This window comes from Sciurus carolinensis, chromosome 1 (assembly GCF_902686445.1).
Source record: "Sciurus carolinensis chromosome 1, mSciCar1.2, whole genome shotgun sequence".
Lineage (NCBI taxonomy): Eukaryota > Metazoa > Chordata > Mammalia > Rodentia > Sciuridae > Sciurus > Sciurus carolinensis.
The window spans coordinates 50,641,294-50,668,403 of record NC_062213.1 but is presented as its reverse complement, the minus strand read 5'-3'; the positions used below and the strand labels follow the sequence as shown (position 1 = coordinate 50,668,403).

Sequence of the window (27,110 nt, the reverse complement as noted above, 5' to 3'; positions counted from 1 at the left end):
CTGATATATAATATTAACTCTATATTCATATATACAGAATATGTTGGGTCTTCCTTTTTAATCCAATCTGCCAATCTGTGCCTTTTGATTGATGAGTTTAGGTCATTAATGTTATTGTTGTTATTGAGATATGGTTTGTGTTCCCAGTCATTTTGGTTTATTTCTAGTTTTTAACTTGAATTAGTTTCTCTTTGATTGACTATTCCTTTAATGTTGTTCCTCCCTTTGCTGGTTTTTCACTTTTATTTTTTTTCATCTTTATATTTTGCTGAGAATATTCTGAAGTGCAGGCTTTCTGGTTGTGAATTCTTTTAATTTTTATTTTTCATGGAAGGTTTTTAATTTTATCTTCAAATTTGAAGCTTAATTTTGCTGGATATAGGATTCTTGGTTGCCATTCATTTTCTTTTAGAACTTGGTATATGTTCAATTCTAGGATCTCCTAACTTTGAGGGTCTAGATTGAGAAATCAGCTGAGATCTGTATTGGTTTTCCCCTGCATGTAAGCTGATGTTTTTCCTCTCACAACCTTTGAAATTCTATCTTTAATTCTGTATGTTAGGCATTTTCATTTTAATGTGCCTCGATGTGCGTCTGCTGTGATTTTGCACATTTGGGGTTCTGTAAGTCTCTTGTATTTGCTTTTCCATTTCGTTCTTTAGATTTGAGAAATTTTCTTATATTATTTCATTGAAAAGAGTGTGCATTCTTTTGGTTTGTATCTCTGTGCCTGCATCTGTCCTGATAAATTTTAATTGTTGTCTTTTCATGTTATCCCATAATTCTTGGAAGTTCTGTTCGTGGTTTCTTAACATTGTTTTGTGGTAACTGTTTTCAAGAATATATATTTTGTCTTCATTGATTGAGGTTCTGTCTTCCAGGTGGTCTAATCTGTTGGTGATACTTTCTATTGAATTTTTAATTTGGTTTATTGTTTCCTTCATTTCAAGGATTTCTGTTTGTTTTTTGTTTATTTTTCAGAATCTCTGTATTGAAAGTGATCTTTTGCTACCTGTATCTGCTCTCTTACATCATCCTTTACTTCACAGATCAGTTCAACTATGTACAATCTAAATTTCTCCTCTGTCAGTACTTCCACTGTGATGTTGATGGGTTCTGTTATTGGAGTATCTTGGTTTGCTTGGGGTGACTTGTTCTTTTTTATTTTGTGTCTACCCATCTAACAGTATTGATCTGAGGCAGTAGAGTTTCTATCCTGTGAACTTAGAGTGTCCCTGAAGGTTTCTGGTACCTCACTGTTTAGGGGGAGACAAATAATAATAACCAATGCAAACAGTTTATAGCATTAAACCAAGTAGTTCCTACTATGATGTCTACAGTGTTATCACAATAAACAGAAATTATATGATCAGTTATTGCCTATAGTAAGAACAGCAAATTTGCCCTAAGGGTTCACATTTTCAAATGGTGCACAGGGAGATTATGAGGACAGGTAGACAGGGATGACTATGAGGGGGGAGGAGGAAAGAAGACAGAAGTAAAAGATTAAAGAGTGAAAGAGAACAGTAGAGATTGTCTGTTAGCAGAAGAAAAGAGAATCAAGGGAAACAGGTAGATAGGAGAAAAAATATATATAAAGCAAAAGTTTTTTAAAAATTAAAAGTAAAAATAAAAGAATACAAAACAAAACTAAAATATACTAATCAAACATTCTAATTCTTAAAAAAATAATCCATGTAAAATTACTGGCTTCAAAAATGCTAGAGATGAGGGAAAAAAAAATAGGACTGTATAAATGTCCATATACCATTAAGGTCACAAATAGTGAAACAGGAAAGAAAAAAAAAAAAAAAAACAGTCATGATGAAAAGTTAAAGAATTCTTTCTGTTATAGTTCAAAATATTCTCAGCTTCTCTTGGAAGTTTTAGGTGGGGTCTTCTGAAGTTTGATTCTCCACCCTCTGGATTGCTGGAGTGAGAGAGGTAATCCCGTAGGCAGAATTCCTGAAGGTAGGGTTTAGGTTTAGGTGGGAGCCAGGCTTTTTCCTGAGTGCTCATTAGTCTGGAGATTTTAAATCAGCACACCTCCACCGCCCAGTATTTGCTGGTCCATGCTGGAAGACTTTACCCCAGGACTTTCCCTTGGGTTCTACTTGTGTGGTGGTGGAGCCTACTCCTATGTCACCTAAAGACCCCATGTTTCCTGGTCCTGGGTTCAGTCTCCAAACAATTTCTTCCAGTCCTGTCTCTGAGTTCTCAGCCAGATATGTCTCTTCCAGCTGGTCCTTCAGGCAGTTGGATTGGACCGGGAGGGGTAGAGGCAGGTGGGTTTCCATGACCAGTTGCCCTGTGTAACCCTCTCTCCACGTTTTGATTTTCTCCTGATCACTTAAGCACACTCTATGTTATGCAGTGTGTGTTTACTGGGCCTATATTGCAGGCCAAACTCAGGTTTGCCAGTAATTGGCTTTCTCAGTTTCTGGCCCCTTCTGCACAGAAGCTGCAAAATGGTTCCTTCCTTTTTCTTCCCGGATACTGCTGTCTGGAGAGATTTTGACTTCTTACCCCACGTAGGGATATCGTGAAGCGAGTAGTTCAGGTTTGTTTGGCAGTGTCCTTGGTGTCTAAATGCTCTGTACCAAGACATACCTTGGGCCTCCCAAAAATGCGTGTTCCTTTAATTCCTTTATCCCTCTACTGTGCTCAATGAAGGGACCTCTCTGGCTGTAGCTTCTGGCCTGGTTGTGGCAGCAACTGTGCCACTGAGGATTTTTTCCTTATTTTATTATGTCCAACCTCCTATGTCCCTGGTCTGCTTTGAATGTCCACTTTTAGGTTCCAGTGAAGTCCTCCCACCTTTTTTTTGTTTGTTTGTTTACTCACTTTGCAAAGAAGCTGCCTGTCTGCTTTCTTGATTTCACACCATGAAGTATCTAGAAACACAACCTCTATTTTGCCATCTTGGATCTGTCACATAAGGTTTTAATTATTTGCTTGTATATGATTCTTCATATTCCCTTCACAAGTAGGAAACCTATGACCCTGGTCATTTTCCTTTCATTTCTGTTTACCTTCCCTTGTGAATTTGTCAATTCATTCATCCTTTTACACATTTGTCAATAGGTGTTTATTTTGCATAAACAGCACAAGGTTGGACACTGCTGGATATCTGGATATATGTGTGTCAGAGTTTCTCAACCTTAGCACGATTGACATTTCAGGTTAGCAAATTCTTTGTCACTGGAGGTTGTCTTGTGCACTGCAGGGTGTTTAGGAGTATTCCTGATCAGTGGGTACCAGTAATTTCACCCCCTCTCCTCTAGTTATGACAAATACATCTCTAGACATTACCAAGTGTTTCCTGAGAGCAGGGCAGGCAAAGTCTCTCCCAGTTGAGAACCACTGATGTATATGAATAGTAATCCCTCCAATCAAAGATATTTTTTGGCTTCTTAACACAGTTAGTATAGACTAACAAATGTTTATTGAGTTATTTAATTGAATTAAATTATCTCTGGCCAGCTTTTTAAAATTAATGTACTTTATATTTTAGTACAGTTTTAGATTTAGAAAAAAAAAATGAGCAAATAATACAAAAGTCCCAAGTATCCCCTGAATGTAATTCAGAATTTCCCCTACTATTATAAACATTTTACATTACTGTGGCACATTTGTTACAACCAGTGGACCATTAATGAATTACTAATAAATTGTCATTAACTAAAGTCCATAGTTTAAGTTTCACTCTCTGTATAATGGTTTTATATGCATTTTTACAAATGCATATTATCATGTACACACCATTACAGTATCATGCAGAATAGTTTTCATTATTCCAAAATTTCTGTTCGTCATCTGTGTATCTTTCCCCCAGTTCCTAGAAACCACTAATCTTTCTACTGTCTCCGTAGCTTTGCCATTTCCAGAATGTCATATAGTTGGAATCATACAGATTGTGGACTTTTCAGATTGACTCCTTTGACTTAGCAGTGTGCACTTAGGTTCCTCAGTGTCCTTTGAGGGTTAATATTTATTTTTATCACTAAATAATATTCCACTGTGTGGGTGTACCATAATTTCTTTCTCAAGTATATCCTCAATATTTTATTTAACACCTTTTGGTTTGTACTAAAAATAATTGCAAAACCTTTATCTAGTAATTTGTTACCATAGTAGATTTCTTAACTTAATTCCCTAATATTGAACATATATGATGTTGCTCTCTGGTTTTCTTGTGCTGCTGCTGTTCGATTTTAGTTTTGAAAGAGTTGTATTACCTTCACAGAATGTTGGAAAGCTACCTTTCTCTTTTTCTGTCCTCATATAACACTTTAAATAATCTCGGAATCATCCAATTCATTAAAGTCGTATAGAATTTTCTCAAAAACCTGTCTTGAGTCTGGTGCCTTTAAGGTGAATGGTATCAATTTGTTTGTTGCCTTTCCCATTTCTACCTTGCTCTTGTAAATTTTTTCTTTTTATTTACAATACTTGGCAATCTATATTTCATGGTTTCTCTAACTTTTCTGATGCATTTGTTTAAAATATAGATTCCCAGGCCCTTCTGTACAGGTTTCCCCTAGAGTTTTTTAAAATTTAGGATGGAAACTGAGATACAGTTTTTCAGAAAGATCCCAGTTGACTCCTCTCAGGTAGTTTAGGAAGTTCTATTCTGTTTTATCAGTTTTTGATTCATTTCCTTCAACCTCTTTGTTTCTACCCTGGCTCTATAATTGAATTGTAAGGTTATTTATTACCATTCTTTATTCTAGCCTTGGGTACTGCTTTGGCCATGTCCAGTATCATTTGACATAGGTGTTTTCATTGTCATTAATTCCTCTAAAGTTTGTGATTTCATTTTCATGTCCTTTTAACTTAATAATAATTATCATTTTTTAATCCTCTAAGCAAGTTACCATTTTAATGGAAGTATAAGAACCAGTCTTCTCATCAAAGACAATCCTTGAGAAGTAGAGAGCAGTTTCTGCCAGACTTTTAGTAAATATTTCAGTAAGTTGAATTTTGTTATGTTTATTTCTACTTTAGTTGAGTTATAATCAGAATGTAGCCACCTGATTGTAGAATTGGAGATTTTCTTTTTGTCTTCTACACATTCAAGCTTCTCCAAAAATGTGTATGATATGTATACAGTTACACATATTATACAAATATGTATAACTACCTTTAACTCCAAAATTTAGACCAAGTTTATTGATTTAGATTATTAGTTCTCTTATATTTTTAATGTGTCTTCTAATGCTTTGTTTTTTATCTGCATAGTTTCAAGACAGGTATATTCAATTTTTCCTTTGTGATTTGTCTTTTATTAATTCAGCAAATATTTATAGCTTACATATGTCATTTTTTTAGCTATTGGAAAACAAAAAAGAACAAGTTTGACAAAACTTTTTCACTCCAAACTTAATGAAAAATTTAAAAACATAATTTCAAAACATGAGGAAAAAAAAGAATCAGTATAATATGCAACCTAGAATGAGGGTGGGTGTGTACAACATTAATTAAGGTGTTCAAGGACTGCCTTGCTGAAGGTGTAGTAAGCTTGGATTTGAACCATGAGAAGAAACCTGTCTTGAAGTATTCTAAGACCAAAGGAAAGTAAGTTCACATTCCTGACATGGGAAGGATTTTGTTTTATTCAAAGAACAGAAGGACAACCCTTGTAAGAAGTCAGATATAGCTGTGGACTAGGTTGTGGTAAAAACTTTGTAATACTTTGATGTTTATTCTGCTTGCAATGGAAATCTTTTTTGGCACCAGAGATTGAACCCAGGGGGCTTAACCATTGAGCCAATATCAACAACTCTTTCTAGTTTTTATTTTGAGACAGGATCTCACTAAGTTGCTTAGGCCCTTGCAAAGTTGCTGAGACTGGCCTTGAATTTAGGATTATCCTGCCTAGCCTCCCTAGTTGCTGGGATTACAGACTTGGGCCACCATGCCCAGCTATAATGGGAATCTGTTGGCATGTTTATTCAGAGGAACAAGGTTTTAATGAGATTACTTCAGCTGCTGTTGGCAGAATGAATTGTAGTTGGAAGAGAGAAGAGGTAGGCAGATAATTAGGTTTTTTAAAATAGTGTAAGCAAGAAATGGTGAACTAGAGTGTAGTGGTAAAGACAGAGGAGAGCTGAGAGAACTTGTTGAATTATGTGTGGGAGAGAAGTTTTGCCTTGAGTGATTGATAAAGTTTTCATTTAATTTTCTTCCTCTGTTTCTAATAATAGTTTCATGTGCTATGTTGCATTGTGCACCAAGGTGTATGACTGTTTCTTGGACACAATAACATCTTTCTTCAAATATTTCTCTTCCCATTTAATGTTATTTTGCTTTGGAAAGATTAGTGATAATTCTTTCTTTTGTGGAAAATAATTTTTTACACCATGAAAGAATGAAAATCAAATAAAATAGTATTTTTAAGTGAACACATAAAGGAGACATGGGAATTCAGTCTTTCTTTGCATAGTCTCTTTGTATTTCTCCATAATACCTTAACAGTATTGGGTATAAAGTAGCTCTGTAGATATTTTATTTCTTCCGTTTTATTATTGTTTTCTAACCCTTCCCCCCCAAGCCATTCCCTCCTCCATATTTGGTACAGCACTTGATTTATTCTGTTGTTTCACATTTGATTCCTTGAATAATGCATTCTTCTCTCCTTTTCACTATTGTTTTTTTTTCTTTTAAAAACTACCTGAAGATTTAATTTGCCTAATTACATCCCCCCACACCAGTTCATTAGAACTTTGAGGTAGAATCCTCTGATAGGTTTTGTTCAATAATACGTTTTCCTTGCAGTTTTAATTGACTCACTTTTATAGTGACACATAGTTGAAATGGATCAGTTATACTTTAAACAAAAGTATGGAAATTACATCACCAGTACTCACCAGTATACCAGTCTCAGTACTGTGTTATTTCTTCAGAAAGCGAATGAGTTCATGGATCTTTTTACAGTTCCCTATTGTACTGTCTTAAGAATTAATGCCATTATATATTTCCTATAGGCAAAGAAGTGGTTTTGATGATATTAGCTACCATTTGTATACAAGAAGAAAAGTTTAAAGGGATCATTTTTATATTGCCCATTTAGACTTTCTATTAGAATTGATATTTTGGAGGGAAAACATTTGTTATCCTAATGTTTGGTTTTTCTTTCCTGAAGTTGATTATATATACTTAAAATTTGATTATTATTTTTCTTAAAATGAGAGATATAAAAAATAATAATCATAATTTTATTTTCATTTCATCGGTACCTGGTATATTGCTTATTGCTCAGTTCGAATTAGGCTCTGATGTAGTGTAATTGATTGACTCGGTAATTGGGTGCTTTGTCATTATACTTCATAGATCATCTTATTCATTTTCTCTTCTCAGTTAATCAAGAATCATCCTCACCTGCACCAACTGATAATGCTTCTGCCATGGGTACTCAATTAACATCTGAAGAAACCACCTTGACTTCAAATTACACTAGCACTTCCATTGAAGATCCTCCCGATCAAGAGATACAAGAGAGTATGGTTTCCTCAGAGCACAGTGAATGTATTCCTTCTGTCAGTACAGAATTGGGATCTGAAGCTAGGAGCATTTTAGACCCTGACTCCTCTAATTCTGGAAATAGTTCTGCTTTTGACAAATTAAGGCAGCCAGATGGGTGTGTGGAATCTGTACGGCAGCAGTCTGGAAGTGCCAACACAGAATCTTTGCCATCAGGGTATGTTAAACAATTTTTTTAAGTTTGACTTACATTTAAGTACTAATTTTTTGGTGATATGTGACTACTGAATATGTATATAAAATGTTTCTGTTGTTCAGAAATTTGAAATCTTAAGTTGGAATCTGATTTTCACAATTTATGCCAAGCACAAGTACTTTCTGGAACTAAGAACAATTGCTCATCTAGTTGAAGTATACATAACATAAAGGGAAAAGAGATGTTAATTTGCGTAGACCTGGATTTGATTTTGACTTTTTAATGAGAGTGATCATGACACTATAATAACTTCAGTGTTCTATTTTTCTTTGTGGTCTGCTCTCCAGACCTCATACTTGAGAACAACTAACCTCCCCCCCCCCCCCCCCCCCCACTAATATTGAGTGCTGGTGATAGTTACATAATCCTGACAACTGGCTCTATTATGAACCACTTTTCATTGCTGCTTAGTAATTCATAATCTCCTTAAAGGTTCCCTCTATAATTTCTTAGCTCCCCATAATTTTCTTTAAAGAGTATTCTATATGTGTGTTCCATTTGGTCATCTCTTCCATATTAGTAGATTTTTTTTTCTTACTTGGTACTTGGGATTGATCCCAGGAGTGCTCTTCCACTGAGCTATGCCCCCATCCCTTTTTATTTTTATTTATTTATTTAAATTTACTCTTTTTATTTTTTATTTTGAGACCATGGTCTTACTAAGTTGCTTAGAGCCTTACTAAGTTGTTGAGACTGGCCTTGAACTTGGAATCTTCTTGCCTCAGCCTCCGGAGTTGCTAGGATTACAGGCATGTCCCATGGTGCCCTGCTACTTAGGTGTTTTTAAAATTTTTTTTTAGTCTTGGTTCTGATAATAACTAAATTAATTATTCACTGTTTCTATATTCAAGAAGTTTATTTATAGGTTCAGACTTGAAAATGTGTATATGATGTAGTTTGTACTGTAATAAAAATATATAGTGTTTTCAAGACATAATAGACAGAATGTCAACTCATGGCTGTTGAAACTACACCTCTAGAGGTCTTTGAGTACCTTATTGACCTTGTTTTCTTATGTAATTATGTTCATACTCCTTTCCTACTTTGGAACCATTTTTTCTTAGTGTTCTTTACTGGTTCATTTGATTTTGCCCACTGTTTGTGGTTTCAGCCTTTGTTGTTATTGTGTGCATGTCCCCAGTAGATCTTGCCCTCTCATGGCACTTTATTAATGATGTCCAAACCCGACTTTTCTCTGAGCTGATTTTCATCTGCTTTCTGTACATTCCTTCTTGTGTTTCCTGTAAGCACTTCTGACTATACATTATCTTACATTTCCCCCTCAAAAATCTCTTTTCTTATTTCTGCTGCCTTCAGTAGCTTTTTATTCCCTTTTCTTGTGTGCCAGTTATTATGATGCAAACATGTAGGATGCTGTGGGAAGGAGCATAGCAGAGTTGGGTTAGGAAGAGTAACTGATGCTGTTGAGGTCAACAAATACTTTCTGAAAGAGATGACACCTGAGTGGATTTCTGAAAGAAGAGTAGAAGTTAAGCAATCAAGTAATTGGCAAAGTGTAAAAAGTTTCATCCTCAGAAGAGCCATTTGCATATTTCAGATTGCTAGCATCCATGAAATGTATATACTGAACCCTGGAATTAGTGTTTTGTTGTAGTTTTTGTTTAGCATTGGAGGAAACAAGGAATATAATGTTGAAGAGTTAATAGTCACATGAAGAATTTTGTATGTCTGCTAAGGGTTTTGGTAGGTTTTCTGAAAAACCATGAATAAATATTACATAATTTTAAGCAGGGAGTGGCATGGTCATATTTTCAATTTATTAAGATCATTCTTTCAGTGATTATGAACAGATTGAGAGTTAGGAGGGGATGTTAGGATAGCATATAGGCTGTTTTATAAATGAAGGAAGTAAGGATTCCAGTTCAAAACAGTAAGTACATAAAAATTCTGTGGGAGCCAAATAAATACTTCAGTACACCAGTAGCTGCTGTTTATGGTCTTTGTATTAGGAGAATTGGCAGTGATTTAGATGAATTTCAGATTGTGGTTTGCAGTCTATTAATAGGTTATGATAAATATTTGAAATAAGTCAATATAGTCTAAAATAAGAAATTTTGCGTAGGATGTAAAATCAATACCCATAAGTCCAACACATTCCTATATATATATATAAGCTTTGAATCCACTGCAAGAGAAATTAGGAGACTACCCCATTCACAATAGCCTCAAAAAAAAAAACAACAAAAAAAAAAACCAACTTGGGAATCAATCTAACAAAAGAGGTGAAAGACCTGTACAATGAAAACTACACTCAAGAAAGAATTTGAAGATCTTAGAAGATGGAAAGATAGCCCATGCTCTTGGAGAGGCAGAATAAAACATTGTCAAAATGATCATACTACTAAAAGTGTTATACAGATTCAGTGCAATTTCTGTTAAAATCCTAATGACTTTCTTCATGGAACTAGAAAAAGTAATCATGAAATTCATTTGGAAAAATGAGAGACCCAGAAGAATAGCTAAGGCAATCCTTAACAAGAAGAGTGAAGCAGGAGGCATCACACTACCAGACCTTAAACTATACTACAGAGCAAAAGTAACAAAAATGGCATGGTATTGGCACCAAAATAAACAGGTAGAACAATGGTACAAAATAGAAGACATAGAGATAAACCTACATAAATACATTCATCTCATATTAGACAAAGGTGCCAAAAATATATATTGGAGAAAAGGTAACCTATTCAATAAATGGTGCTGGGAAAACTGCAAATCCATATGTAACAAATGAAATTAAACCACTCTCTCTCACCCTGCACAAAAATCAACTCAGGGTTCGTCAAGGACTTGTGCACTAAACAGAGACTCTGCACCTAACAGAAGAAAAAGTAGGCCCAAATTTTCATCATGTCATCTTAGGACCTGACTTCCTTAACATGACTCCTACAGCACAAGAAATAAAAGCAGGAATCAATAATTGAGATGAAGTCAAACTAAAAAGCTTCTTCTCAGCAAAGGAAACAATAATGTGAAGAGAGAGCCTACAGAATGGGGAAAAATCTTTACTACACACACCTCAGATAGAGTGCTAATCTCCAGTATATAAAATTTAACACCAAAAAAACAAATAACCCAATCAATAAAGGGCCTAAGGAACTGAACAGACACTTCACAGAAGAAGAAATATAGTCGATCAACAAACATGAAAAAAATGTTCATCATCTCTTGCAATTCAATAAATGCAAATCAGAACTACTCTTAAGATTTCATCTTACTCTAGTCAGAATGGCAGTTATCAAGAATACGAGCAATAATAAGTGTTGGAGAGGATGTGGGGACATGTATACTCATACATTGTTGGTGGAGGTGCAAATTGGTGCAGCTACTCTGGAAAGCAGGAAGGAAATTCCATAGAAAACTTGGAACGGACCCACCATTTGACCCAGTTATCCCATTGCTGGCTTATACCCAAAGGACTTAAAATCACCATTCTACAGTGACTCAGCCACGTCAATGTTTATAGCAGCTCAATTCACAATAACTAAACTATATAACCTAGATGCCCTTCAATAGATGAATGGATAAAGAAAATGTATATACACACAGTGAAATATTACTCAGCCTTAAAGAAGAATGAAATTATGGCATCTGCAGGTAAATGGATGGAATTAGAGAATATCATGCTGAGTGAAATAAGCCAATCCCAAAAAAACAAAGGCCAAATGTTTTCTCTGGTAAGTGGATGCTAATCCATAGTTGGGGGTGGGTGGGGAAGAATAAAGGAACTTTGGACTATGCAGAAGGGAGTCGGGTGGGGAGTGGAGATGGAAGAATGATAGAATGAGACAGACATTATTACCCTGTATACACGTATGAAAAAAAAAGCTTAACAAAAAAAACAACAACTTCAATTCAGATTTCCTAGCCTGCTAATGGATTGAAGGGAAGGGAGAGATGATGGGAATAGGAAAGACAGTAGAATGAATGAGACATAACTTTCCTATATTCATATATGAAGACACCACCAGTGTAACTCCACATCATTTACAACCCCAGGAATGGGATCTAATTAGAATAAGTTATATTCCATGTATGATTAATATGTCAAAATACAGTCTACTGTCATATATATCCAAAAAGAACAAATAAATTTTTAAAAAAGAAAAGTTTGTTCTTTTTATATGCTTGTATATATTAAATCTGTAGATAAATAGCAGCCTAGTATACACAGAGATAATTATATAAAATATATTTCTCACTCTGTAAGCTATGATCAAAAAAAGTTTAAAAACCACTAATCCAGGAGAGACTTGAAGGAAACTTTTAACTGAGGCAGATGTTAGTCTTCTAAAGTAGTGTTAATATGGATCTTAGTAATGAGACTTGGGGAAGTATAAGAGTAGAAAGAGTGGATTCTTCTGGTGTAGGCAGTTCTTGGTTGTGTAATCCTTAGATAGCAAATTTCAACTGTACATCATCTTTCCTTTTTTGCATAAAAATCTTTGTTCGCATGTTTCCTCTGTGTTGATTTACTAGGTTGTTTAATTAGCTACATGATAGAATTACAGGCATTTAAGACTTTGCTATAATGTATTGTGTAGCCAACTTGAGAACTGGTGCTCCAAGTTCATTTGTTAAATAATTCTTTACTCCCCACTTTTAATTTTGGTTCCCTTTATATAGAGATACATAGATAAAATGAAAAATCCATGTTTCAAAATCTTATTAACAGCCCAGGTCTGGAAAAACAGACAAGTGTATTAGTATTGGGTTGCTTCTTCAGAGAGATTAAAAATAGGTTCGGGATCTTTCCCTGTCCCTGTATTTAGGTAGCTGGGTGGTGGTATATTTGATTGAAATAATGAATAGAGCTTTGGACTTGGGGCAGGAGAATGAGGAGGCAGTATTATGTTTTGTAGGGCATCCAGTTGCTCTTACCACATGACATACACCAGGGACGTATCTGAAGAGAAGAGTATTCTAACCTGGTGATGTCATTTTGGTGTTTTTGCCGTGCATGACCTTGCCTAAAGACTTGCTTTATCTCATATCTATCTCTTTATCCATCTAATTTTCTTTTTTTTCTTTTGGGTGGTACTAGGGATTGGACCCAGGGCCTCATACATGCTATACAAGCACTCTACCACTGAGCTATATCCCTAGACCTTTCTATTTTTATTTTGAGACAGGGTCTCATTAACTTGCCCAGGCTAGCCTCGGAACTTGAGGTCATCCTGCCTCAGCCTCCCAAGTAGCTGGGTCTACAGATACATACCACCCGTGCCTAGCGTATCTAATTTTAAAATGCATTTCTATTAAGTTATACATATCAGTATGTTTTACTCTTCAGTACTTCAACATACATATCATTAACTATAGAATTCAGTATTTGCTTAAAAATTTTAGGTGAAATTTACATAGAAGGACAAGTACAAGTCTCACATGTACTGTTTTGATGGATTTTTAATAAATGTAAACTCTGTTAACTCCTGATTAAGACATAGGACATTACCATCACTTCAAAAAATTGTCTCATGCTCCCTTTTCAGACAATCGCTATTCCATTTTTTTCCCCACCATAGGTTTGTTTTCTCTGTTCTAAAACTTACTACTACAAATGGAATTAGTTTGAACTCTTTTGAGCGAGGTTTTAAAATATTTTTTTAGTTGTCAATGGATCTTTTATTTATTTATATGTGATGCTGAGTATCAAATCCAGGGCTCACACGTGCCCGGCAAGTGCTCTCTACCACTGAGCCACAACTCCAGTCCCTGAGCAGGGGGTAATCTATTTTTTAACACTTAAAATTACTATGTGGCATGTATTTATATGTCATTGACTATTTTCTTTCCACTGGACTGAAAAAGGGATTTTATTTTGTCTATTTCTGTATTCCTTGTGCTTGAAATTATACCTACCATATTAGCAGTTTCCTCAATAAATATTTGTTAAATAAGTGAAGTAGTGCTGGATTAAATGATTTTGACTGAGTAATTAGGCAAAAGATCTGGCTTGTAAACACCAGTGAAAGAAATGGTTAGTGAGGTGAAAAGCTGCTGAAAGGGAGGAGGGCATAGGGTATATCTCAGTGGAAGAACACTAGCTTAGCATGCACAGACCCTGCGTTCTGTGTGCCAGTTATTATGATGCAAAGGAGGGGACTACAGTTATTATGAGAAAAGGAGGGGACTACTGAAAAATTAAAGGAACTGAAGAACACCCAGTGAATATAATTACAAAGAGGTTATTTGTTATTGACCTTGTTAACAAAGTTGTGTCAGGGAATAATGAGAGCTGTATTCAGATCACTATCATTTGGGAACGAATGAAAGAGGAGAAAGTGAGATAGAAAATTCTTGAAGAATACAGGGAAAGAGGAATGCTAGACAAGTAGTCAAGAAAAAGTACAGAACCTGAGGGTAGTTTTTTGTTTTGTTTTATAAAATGGAAAAGATATAAAGGTTGATCTGCTGATGAGAGGGAGTTAGTGGAGACAGAAATTGGCAATATAGGAAAGTAACTTGGGTTGTGGTTTTCCCATCTACCCCATTTTACAAGTTTGAAACCAGTTGCTTACCAGGCACTAACGTTTAAAAAATGTTTTTTCTAATACATTTCATAAAATTTTTAAGAATTCACTTAAAAAAATAAGGTTTTTGTTTAGTAGTAGTTTTGAGAATTTGTAATCTAATGTTTTAGTGAGATGGGAGAGACTGAATCTAAATTCCAGGAAAAAGTGTATTATGTTTGCTGGTGAAGTGTCACTGTGAGTCACATAGAAAAAGCCAGGGTATCCTCCTTTACCCCCTGTGTTATTTTCCCCACTAAGTACCTTCCTTCTTCCCTCTTTGTTGCCCAAGGCCTGCTCAAGTCACCACCTACATACTGGCAATTCACTCTTGGGAATACCAGGTTCCAAGTGGTGGAATCTTAGCTCAGCAAGTTGCCCTCACCTTACCAAAGGGCATACTGGAACATAGGATTCTCTGAGCAGTTAATGAAATTGGCCAGGCTTCTTCCCTGTAGGCCAGGAATTTTCTGTCCTGAGATTGCCACCCCCTAGTCACATTACTGGGCTTGAACCTAGGGACACTGTACCACTGAGCTGTATTGCCAGACCTTTTTGTTTTTCACTTTTGAGACAGAATTTCGTTAAGTTGCCCAGGCTGGCCTCAAACTTGCACTCCTCCTGCCTCAGCCTCCCTTGTCACTGGGATTATGGGCATGTGCCACCATGCTCAACCTTAAAATATCAGCAGAAGACAACTGGGTACGTGGCATACCCACTAATTCCCAGGCAAAGTATAGGGGGAAAGCAGGAGTTTTTCTCTTTTTATATGAGTATCTACATGAAGCCAGGTACGGTGGTGCACACCTGTAATCCCAGCTACTTGGGAGGCTCAGGCAGAGGGGTGACACATTCAAGGTCAGCCTCTGCAACTTAGCAAGACCCTGAATACCCTGAATAAGTCAAACATTTCCAAAATATTAATTTTCATAAGCTCAAAGCCTTAGAAAAAGAAGAGATCAACACCAAAAGTAGTAGGAGACAGGAAATAATTAAAATCAGAACTGAAACCAGTGAAATTGAAACAAAAGAAACAATTAAACTGACAAAACAAAAAGTTGGTTCTTTGAAAAAAATAAAAAAAATGATAAACCCTTAGCCATACTAACGAAGAGGAGAGAGAAAACTCAAATTACTAAAATTCACAATGAAAAAGGAAATATGACAGACACTATTGAAATACAAAACATAATTAGAAGCTATTTTGAAAATCTACACTCCAACAAAATAGAAAATCTATAAGACATTGACAGGTTTTTTAGAGACATAGGATCCACCCAAAGTGAATCTGGAGGACAAACACAATTTAAGTAGATTAATTTCAAGCAATGAAATAGAAGAAATCATCAAACTCCTACCAACAAAGAAAAGTTCGGGACCAGATGGATTCTCAGCTGAGTTCTACAAGACCTTCAAAGAAGAGCTCATTCTAATACTCCTCAAAGTATTTCATGAAGTAGAAAAGGAGAGAACCCTTCCAAACTCATTCTGTGAAGCTGATATCACCCTGATACCAAAACCAGACAAAGACACATGGAGGAAAGAAAACTTCAGACCAATATTCCTAATGAACATAGATGCAAAAATTCTTAACAAAATTTTAGTAAATCACATACAAAAACATATTAAAAAGAGAGTGCACTGTGATTAAATGGGTTTCATCCCAGGAATGCAAGTTGGTTCAACATCTGGAAATTAATAAATGTAATTAACACATCACCAGGCTTAAAGTCAAGAATCACATGGTTATTTCCATAGATGCAGAAAAAGCATTTGATAAAATACAACACCCCTTCATGCTGAAAACACTAGAAAAAATAGGGATAGTAGGAACATTCCTCAACACTGTGAAGGCCATCTATGCTAAGCCCACGGCCAACATCATTCTAAATGGAGAAAACCTGAAAGCATTCTCCCTAAAAGTTGGAATAAGACAGGGATGCCCTCTTTCACCACTTCTGTTCAATATTGTCCTTGAAAAACTAACCAGAACAATTAGACAGACAGTGAAATTAAAGGGTTACGAATAGGAAAAGAAGAACTCAAACTATCACTATTTGCTGATGACGTGATTCTATATTTAGAGGAGCAGAAAAATTCCACCAGAAAACTTCTAGAACTCATAAGTGAATTCAGTAAAGTAGCAGAATATAAAATCAGCACTTATAAATCTAATGCATTTCTATTCATAAGTGATGAATCCTCTGAAAGAGAAATTAGGAAAAATACTCCTCAGTAGCCTCAAAAAAAAAAAAAAAAAAACTTGGGAATCAATCTAACAAAAGAGGTGAAAGACCTTTACAGTGAAAACTACAGAACACTAAAGAAAGAAGTGAAAGAAAAACTTAGAAGATGGAAAGATCTCCCATGTTCTTGGATAGGAAGAATTAATATTGTCAAAATGATCATACTACCAAAAGCACTGTACAGATTCAATGCGGTTGCAATTAAAATCCTAATGACATACTTCATAGAAATAGAGAAAGCAATCATGAAATTCATTTGAAAGAATAAGAGACCCAGAATAACTAAAGCAGTCCTTAGCAGGAAGAGCAAAGCAGGTGATATCACAATACCAGACCTTCAACTATACTACAGAGCAATAGTAGCAAAAATGGCATGGTATTGGCACCAAAATAGACAAGTAAACCAATGGTACAGAATAGAGGACACAGACAAACCCACATAAATACAGTTATCTCATACTAGACAAATGTGCCAAAAATATAAGAATGGAGAAAAGATAGCCTCTTCCAACAAATGATGCTGGGAAAACTGGAAATCCATATGCAGCAATATGAAACTAAACCCCTGTCTCTCACCCTGCACAAAACTCAACTCAAAATGAATCAAAGACCTTGGAATTAGACCAGAGACCTTCCTGCACCTTATAGAAGAAAAAAGTAGGTCCAAATCTTCATCATGTTGGCTTAGGACCAGACATCCTTAACATGACTCCCAAAGCACAAAAATAAAAACAGGAGTCAATAATTGGGATAGATTCAAACTAGAAAGCTTTTTCTCAGCCAAGGAACAGTCAACAGTGTGAAGAGAGAATCTACAGAGTGGGAGAAAGTCTTTGCCACACACACTTCAGAAACAGCATTAATTTTCAGAATCTGTAAAGAACTCATAAAACTTTTCCACCAAGAATACAAATAACCCAATCAATAAATGGGCTAAGGAAATGAGCAGACACTTCACAGAAGATCTCCAAGTAATCAACAGATATATGAAAAAATGTTCGACATTTCTAGTAATAAGAGAAATGCAAATCAAAACTACCCTAATATTTCATCTCACCCCAATTAGAATGTCTATTATCAAGAATACAAGCAATAATAAGTGTTGGAGAGGATGTGGGGAAATGTATACTCATACATTGCTGGTGGAGTTGCAAATTGGTGCAGCTACTCTGGAAAGCAGGAAGGAAATTCCATAGAAAACTTGAAACGGACCCACCATTTGACCCAGCTATCCCATTGCTGGCCTATACCCAAAATCACCATACTACAGTGACGCAGCCACATCAGTATTTGTAGCAGCTCAATTCACAATAGCTAGATTGTGGAAACAACTTAGATGCCCTTCAGTAGATGAATGGATAAAGAAACTGTGGTATATATACACACAGTGGAATATTATTCAGCCATAAAGAAGAATGAAATCATGGCATTTGCAGGTAAATGGATGGAGTTGGAGAATATCATGTTAAGTGAAAGAAGCCAATCCCAAAAACCCAGGCTGAATGATCTCTCTCATAAGTGGATGATGATACATAACGGGAGGCAGGAGGGAGGCAAGAATGGAGGAAGGATGGATTGTATAGAGGAAAATGAGGGGCAAGGGAAGGAAAAATAATAGAATGAGACAAACGTCATTATCCTGTGTACATGTATGATTATGCAGATGGTGTGACACTACTCTGTGTACAACTGGAGAAATGATAGTTGTACCCCATTTGTGTACAATGAATCAAAAAAGGAAAGGAAAGAAAGATTTTTTTTGGGTGGTGGGGGGGTAACCTGGAATAGGATCTAGGGCCTTAGTCCTATTAGGCCAGTGTTCTACTGCTGAACTACATTCCCAGCCAGACATGAATTCTGTTTAAAACACAATCACTAAAATCTGAAAGTGATCACCTCTTTTGGAAAAAATAAAGATAGAGTGACTAGGATTATCCATGGAACATAAGTGCTTATTGAATATTCATTCGATGTTAAATTAGAAATGTTTGCAATTAACTTAGAATAACACTTAGAAAATTTAACAATATTTAATTGTTTTTGGTTATAAAATTAAGGCAAATATTAGTAATCCTTAAGCTAACTATCTAGAGTGCTATCTGTGTATTTATTACAGCAGCAAATATTTTAGAGCCTTCTCTGAGGCAAGTGGTATTGTGGACTTGTATGTACAGATAGGAAAGTACACACAAAGAGCTTATGTTTCAGCTTATGTTTCTTTCTTTTACAGAAGCAGTGGCTTCTGTAAAAAATTTACTTAGTTATGTCACGTAATGGCACATTCTATAATGAAAAATTAAAGAAGATAAAAAGGATTATAAATTACTATTTTGCATATACTTATAGAATTATTTTCAGAAAATTGTGTCATATTCTATATATTTTTTTTAATTTTTAAAACTTGGTCATATAACCATGTCAGTACAGATGATTCACAGAGTCACCAAATATTTAGTTAACATGAAACACCGTGAAAGTGGCAGACTCAGTGCTGCGTACCGTTAGTACACTTGGTGAGCAAAACAAAGGCTGAACTTTTGTGGCACTTATGGTCTAAATATATAGTTCTCCCTTAACTATCTATTGCTATGTAACAAATTACTCCAAGATTTAGCATTTTAAAACAACTACCTATTTCATGGTGTCTCAGGATCAGAAATATGGAAATGACTCAGGGTCAGTCATGAGGTCACAGTCCTCTGGAGCAAAACCAAGAGAGCTGAATTCTGGCCTGTCGGTGGGAACAGCCAGTCTGTGCATTGGTACTTCTGAAAGGTTCAGGAATTGTCAGCATCAGATCTTTAGCAAGTGGTGGTGAAGATAACATTATCAACAGAGCAATTTAAAGTTAGTTTGAAAAGTGAACACCCAATTCTCTCTCTGCAGGTTTCATACCCGAATGGCATCAGGTTTGTCAGAATCAACACTAGACATTAGAAGACAAGGAACCAGGGTCTTAAGGCTGAAATTATATCCAACTTAGAATTCTGTGTCTAGCTACACTGTTGAGTGTTTGTATACAGTTAATGCATTTTCAAACATCCTAGATTTCTAGAAACTTACTTCCCAGGTCTTCTTTATCAGGAAACTAAGGCCTGTGTTTCTTCATGAATCTCAGGTCTTTCACTGTCACTCCTGGGTTTTGGAGAAATATGAGTCAGTCTTAGTTCCCTGAGAAATAAGACACTGGTCTGCCAGGAGAGGAGTGAAAGGAATGCCACCTTGATAGTGAAGGGAATCCCAGATGGCTCCAGGTAGAGAGCCTTTCTACAACCGTCCAGCAGGATATTTATTCAATTAGAAATGTGTTCTAAACAAATATATAGAAAATAGGGCAATGAGGTATTCCAGCTTAGATTTGGTTCTTGTTTTTTTAAAGAAGTCATGGTATGTTCCACGGCTCAGCTGTCAAGAGTTTATGTAGATGTAATAACTGTAAGAAAAGGCACAACATAGGTGTACAGTTGGAACAGTTGGGAGGAGGTAGTCAGTATGTACGTGTTCAGGAAACGGACCTGAACAGCTTCATCTCTCATAGTGAGAAGTCATTACTTCTGTTTGAAATTAAGTAGTAATAGAAGTTAAGCATGTTTATAAGAAAAAGAGATAAATGCCAGAAAAATGGACTAGAACATTGAAAGTGTGGCCTTTGGGAAGGGAAAAATGAAAGGAAGGAGAGAGTAGGCAGTATTATTTTTCACAAAGGGTTCCATAGACTATATGACTCTGTTTAAACTATGTGAAGGTATATCTAATCATATAATTATGAAAGTATGTATTAAATTATGTAAAAATTTATATAATTTTGAATAAAATTAAAGGTACATTAAAAATAATAAAGGATATTTCGTTTTTTTTGTTATTGTTTTGTTTTGGGACTGGGGATTGAACGCAGGAGCTCTTTACCACTGAGCTATCTACAGTCTTTTTTATTTTATTTTTTAAATTTTGAGACAGGGTCTTGCTAAATTGCTGAGGCTGACCTTGAACTTGTGATCCTCCTGCCTCAGCCTCCCAAGTTGCTGGAATTGCAGGCATGTGCCATCCATGCCCAGCCAATAAAGGGTATTTATGAAGAAAGAGTTGAAACTAGAGAATGTTGCTATAGAATAGCAATAAAAATTTAAGGATTAATTATGGGAATTAATACCTAAAAATAGCAAAGTACCATTATTACTAGGAAGTTCTTGAAATTAAATCAAGTTTTTAGGTTTTCATTTGTTTTTGATAGTTAAGCTTTCATATAGTACATAGGTCACTGTTCTAAGTGTTCCTGAAAAGTCTTTAAAATGAATTCTATACTTAAATCCTTTCTTCCCATGAAATTTAAAAAATTCTTCTTTTTTCTTTTTTTCTGGCTATTGAGGATTGAACCCAAGGGTGCTTTACCACTGAGCTATATCCCCAGCCTTATTTATTTATTTATTTTAATTTTGAGACAGGGTCTCACTAAGTTGCTCATTAGGGCCTTGCTAAGTTGCTCACAGGTGATCTTCCTGCCTTAGCCTCCCAAGTTGCTGGGATTACAGGTGTGTGCCACTACACTGGCTCCCATGCCATGAACATTTTATTTAAAGAAACAAATGAAGTAAATCTGAAGATTCAGGTTATGTATTTGTAGTGAAACGTTTTAAATGGAATATCTGCATTTCATTCGTGCAGACGAGCATGAATATTGGGGTAGGATTTTATATCACATTTTTTAAAATAAATTATTTCTGATTCTGAGTAATTGTGAATTTGGGGATCTTTGTTGTTGATAGTTACTACTTAAAACATTTTGTGACTTAGGTGTATTAGATATAACTTAAACAAATTGAAATTTTTTGTGTATATGTGTCATTTTAGGTGTGTAAGTAGGTAGGTAGACCCTCCTGTAGGGAATAACTAATATATATGCTCTTAGCGTATGAAGATCATGTAAGGAAAATAACTTAATAACTTTTTCTCTGTTAATTAGGTTTCAGTGTTTTAAGAGAAAGGAAAATATTTTCAATTTGTTTTGCTTTAAAATTGAAAATCAAAGGGTTAAACTCAGAAATACCAGATTTTAATTTTTAAAAATTTTTCTTCTCACATTAAGATTGCAGAAGAAATGGATCCCACAGAACATCAGAGTAGGGAAAAATGAGAGAGAGTCTTTGAGGTAGAATAGGAAAAAAATAAAACTGTGATATCTGTAAATTGAGGGCTACCAAAAACAAGAGCAGGATGGATGTGAACAGTGAGCACAAAGATGAAGAAATTTTCATGGAGGGTTATCACCAATCTTTTGAGATTCTTTCTGCTGCAATCTCTTAGACACATATTTTTTAAATCAAAGGCAAAGTGGAGTGGGCTGGGGTTGTGGCTTAGTGGTAGAGTACTTGCCTAGCATGTGTGAGGCACTGTGTTTGATTCTCAGCACCACATTTAATAAATGTCCACTGACAACTAAAAAATATCTTTAAAAAAGGCAAAGTGGATACTAATGAATTTGTGCCTTGGGTTGGATATTTAGGCTGAAATTCTTGATTTTTGGTTATTGTCTCCTAATGATTTATAATTTTGAAAATTAGTAACTTAGAAGTTTTAGTTATTCCTTCCCCTGTGATAATTATAATTACTACTTGAGTTTCTAGTATATTATGAAGAGGGAATAATTAAGAAGTTAAAGAAGCACTAATACTTGAGAGAACAAATATCTTTTTATATATGGCCTTGTGAAGTAAAGCTTGTAATTTTCCTGATTATAAGGAATGTTTCAGATTGTATTAACACATGTTATTTACTCTTGTTTTGTTTTTGTATTTTTATTAAAGATGGGAGCAGAGAAAAGATCCTCATGGTAGAACCTATTATGTGGATCATAACACACGGACTACTACCTGGGAGAGACCACAACCTTTACCTCCAGGGTAATGTAGCATCTTTATGTATATTCAGTTGTATTTTTATAATACATGTGATGCTTAAATTTACTTAATACAATATAAAGAGTATAATAGACTCTAAAGATAAGACAGTCCCTGCTTAAAGTTAGCTTTAGTGAAATAAAACCCTTGTTATATTATTGATGGGTTTAAATGAATGACACTAATGTGGTGATCCTGTCATAGTTAAAATAAATCTTAGGTTTGTTATATCAAAATATAAAGTTCATGTTTTCTAATGATAATATCTTATTTAATACTGTGGGACCAAGGCCTGAGTACATAAAAGGGAAATATTTTTTAAATATCTGGAAGTGTTATATATTTTGAGTGTCAAAGACAAAAAAATAATATTTCAAATATAGGCAGGATATTTGGGGGGAAATGTAGATCATATAATCAACTAGTTATCAGTGCAGTATGTATGAAGTGTTATAAAAGAATTCAAAGGTTAGTAAGGAAGCAGTTTGGGAATGACATTGAAAGAGCCTGGTATCTTGAACATTATTTAGTATGTAGTAATTTTATTAAAACCCTCTGTAATTTTGGCTATAATGTAATACAAGTTCATTTGTAGTCATCTTTATAGATCATCATTTTGAACTAGTTTATTATCTCATGTCATTAAATATTTTGATGTAACTTAGGCTAGATCACTAGCTATGGAGAAGTGTATGTATAAATTGTTTGACCCTGTTGTATTTTTAATGATAAGCTTATGAAAAGAATTTAGAATTGGTTTTTGAAGGGATTCTGAAATAGTTACAGTATAAATAAATAAGATGTGTATGGGAAAGGAGAAAAATGCACTGAACCCTGGATGGAGCCTGAGTAGAATTCTGGTTAGTAGAGGAATAGGGAAGACCATTCTGTTGTGATGGAATATTAAAAGAATGACAGTGTGAAACACACAACACTGTTGGAACCAGCAGGTAGCGACTTTGACTCTCATATGGGGCCCTTGAGGTTCTCAGGGGGATGAGGCTGAAAAGGTAGATGGGTTCATTTTTATGTCATACAAAAGAGCTGGGGTCTGGAATAGAATGATTTCATGTGCAGTTCAGGAAGATAATTGGCAGCAATGTGATAGCAGAGGACTAGTTAAGAAGTAAGAAAAAGGGTTCAGTCAATATCCTGAATGTAGGCAGTAATCACAAGGTATACATTAAGCACTCTCAGTAAATGCTTAATAAAGAAAAAAAGTGGGGGAGAAAGGGTAGGATTGAAACTGAAAAGTCAGTGACCTCTTTTTTAGATATTCTTTAGAAATTATGTTAGTGATGGAATGGTAAAATAATTTAGCTAAAATATTTTATAGTTTCATAGATTTTTTAAAGACGAATATATTTTATGATGTTGTAAACTTAATTTTAAATCATTTTGAGTATCAGTTTCTTATATTGAGATAATTTTTTAAAAATTTCTCTTTTTTTCCCTATTTTTCTTTTCTTTTTTTTTTTTTTTTGGTTGGTTTGTTTGTGTGGTACTGGGTATTGAACTCAGAGCTTTGTGCACTGAGCTACATCCCCAGCAATTATTTAAATTTTTATTTTGAGACTCTCAGTAAGTTGCCCAGGCTGGACTCCAACTTGAGATCCTCCTGCTTCAGCTTCCCAAATAGCTGGGGTTACAGGCATGCACCACAATGCCCATCTTATTTTATTTTTTTGTGGTAGTTGGGAAAGAAGAGTTGATGATCGTGGAAGAGTTTATTATGTGGATCATAACACCAGAACAACAACATGGCAGCGGCCCACCATGGAATCTGTTCGAAATTTTGAACAGTGGCAATCTCAGCGGAACCAATTGCAGGGAGCTATGCAACAGTTTAATCAACGATACCTCTATTCGGTAATTAGCAAATTATAGGATAGTAACTCAACTTTTTCTCTCAGGCATTTGCCCTTTTTGTATGTTAGTGATTTTCTAAGATATTATAGACTGTGTTTAAGGTATTTCCTAACCAATCTTTAATAAATTGGAATTGTTTTTGGTAAACATAAGCACTCAAAAATTTTTTCAGGTTTTGGAACATTTCAGATTTCAGAGTTTTGGATAGGAATGTTCAACTCATATACATTGTAAATAAGAAATTATGTACTGTGTGAATTTATCTTGTTCTTATGTGGAGAACCTATCTGTATGCATGAACCTTGGGGGAAATGGGAGAATTAAGTATTGGCTGTGTTTCAGAGGTGTGTCCTACAAATAACAGAATCCCCTTAAAAGAATTGAGGTTTAGTTATCACAGTAGAACATCAAATCTGGGGAAAGAGATTAAGAGGGATACTGCATAGGCTCAGTAGTGCCATAAAGTATGCAATTACTCTCTTGCCTTTTAACTTACCCATCCTAATTACACATCATGCCTCTTGGTTTGAACATATGGAACTATTGCCCTCTGAGCCTAACTTCAAAGTTAAAGCAAGAAGAAAGGGAAAGGGGAATTGAAAGGGGAATCAGCTTTGTTCTAGCTGTGTTGTATGTACCAAGACCTTGCCTATTTAGTGAGGGATACCCTCACCTTGACGTTCTTCTGCCTATACTCAGTGGCCAGAATTCATCACTCTACCAATCTGGCTTATAAGGGAAGCAGGGAATGAAATATTCCTTATGGATACATTGCTATCTCAAACAAAACAGTGGGTTGGTTATCTAGTTAGAAGGAGTAAAAGTGCATATGGAGTATATTTAGTAACATCTGTGAAAAGAATAAAAATATCCAGCAATGTACATGTACTTTATCATTAGGAAATTATTTTTCAGGTAATGACTTTTGTATTTGTTCTTTTAGAATTCAGGAGAATACATTTTCTTCAGAACATATTTTTAGTTGCAATCATAAGCATACATGAAAATGGTTTTTTAAATGTATGAACATACAAAAAGTACTAAGTAAAATATAAAAGTTTATTTCTATAAAGAAGAATCTGGAGTTAATACTGGCTTTATTGAAGGACATTTGTTTTAAAGAGCACTGTGGTAATTGTTCTGTTTTTAAACAAATTACATTGCCTCATTTAAACACCATTTATGTGTTCTTTGACCATCTCATCTCACCCTTATAGATTATTATGGAAGGACTAGGAGATGAAAATACCGATATCAGTATATTATTTCTAAATCATTCTAGAAAAAACTAAAAAATTTATCGATTGACTGCTCTTACAACATTTTTAGAACTTTGTGTCTTGAAATTGCTATTTGTCTTCCTTTATTATATATTTTTTTAAATTATAAGATTCTGCCAAGTGTTTGGCTTATTTTTGCTTTTATATTAAAATGCTATTATTTTATCTTTCCTCTCAACCCCCTCCCCAATCAGGCTTCAATGTTAGCTGCAGAAAATGACCCATATGGACCTTTGCCACCAGGCTGGGGTAAGCTGCTATGATGTTGGTAAAACTATCTGTAAGGTATGTCTATATCAGATATTTATTAAATGTTATTCTCACTTTATTCATTTATTTATTTTTTAGAAAAAAGAGTGGATTCAACAGACAGGGTTTACTTTGTGAATCATAATACAAAAACAACCCAATGGGAAGACCCAAGAACTCAAGGGTATGTTTACACAATGACCTTACTTCAGTCATTTTGCATTTATCTGTAGATAGAATCATTGAATCTTGAATACTTACCAGATATTCACCTTGTGATTATAACATCTCTCTCAGCTTACAGAATGAAGAACCTCTGCCAGAAGGCTGGGAAATTAGGTATACTAGGGAAGGTGTTAGGTACTTTGTTGATCATAACACAAGAACAACAACATTCAAAGATCCTCGAAATGGGAAATCATCTGTGTAAGTGAAAACCTGTTTTCCTTAAATGCTGCTTAATGAAGACATGAGGTCCTATCTGTAATGTAGCCTGAGTTTAGCAACAAATTTTACTTTTTGGTTCAAGAAAATGTGCACAGGTTATAGTATACCTACTTTGTTCTATCCTATTCCAGAATGGATTTGTGGCATGTAATTCCTTAACTACTGTACACTTACACGCACACGCACACACACACACACATATCACATAATGTATAATATAATAACAATGACAAATGTGTGCATACTAGTTACTACATTCAGTGGTTATCCTAAGCACTTTTCTTTAGCTCATTTTTCTCTTGCCTTTGAAGTAGATATTGTTATTCTTTTTTTACCAAGTGAGGACACAGGTGTAGCAAATGTGCCTACTGCTAAGTTATAAGGCAAGTAATAGAGCTGATTTCAGATCAAGGCAATGTGTTTCCAGAATCTGTGCTCTTAGCTATCACATCATACTACTGCAACATGAGGGATGCGATATTGAACAAAACTGAATTTCCCAGATGCATTCCTTAAATGGTTGACAGATCTCTTCATCCTTAGTCTTAGGTGTTATGTCTTTATATCAGTAAGAAAATAGAAGCAGTCATAAGAAATCTTTTGCAAATTTCATCACATCTACCTGTCTCCCAGTACTCATTGTCCATCCTTGTTCCTTGTTCCCAACTTGAGAACATCCCTGGAGCCCAGCTATACCTTATCACCTCTACTATGGCCACATTGGTTTAAGCAACTATTGTTTCTCACCTGGAGTAGTACTCGAGTCCCTGCTTTCTCTGCTTTCTACTCATACCTTCTATAATGTTATGTTATTCTCTATATTGAAGGGAGACTAATTTTTTTTTTAAGGAAAAGTC

General features: G+C 35.1%; 1 protein-coding gene across 3 annotated transcripts in view; it reads left to right on the top strand.

Annotated features, from left to right (window-relative positions):
* Nucleotides 1–27,110, top strand: part of Wwp1 (WW domain containing E3 ubiquitin protein ligase 1) — a 117,248-nt gene that overhangs the window by 60,584 nt on the left and 29,554 nt on the right. For all 3 annotated transcript variants that reach the window (XM_047545730.1, XM_047545722.1, XM_047545738.1), the window contains exons 9-14: nt 7,360–7,699; nt 22,316–22,411; nt 24,103–24,277; nt 25,752–25,806; nt 25,906–25,990; nt 26,104–26,232. In XM_047545730.1, the coding sequence (XP_047401686.1) occupies nt 7,360–7,699; nt 22,316–22,411; nt 24,103–24,277; nt 25,752–25,806; nt 25,906–25,990; nt 26,104–26,232 (880 nt within the window). The remainder of the gene's footprint in view (nt 1–7,359; nt 7,700–22,315; nt 22,412–24,102; nt 24,278–25,751; nt 25,807–25,905; nt 25,991–26,103; nt 26,233–27,110) is intronic.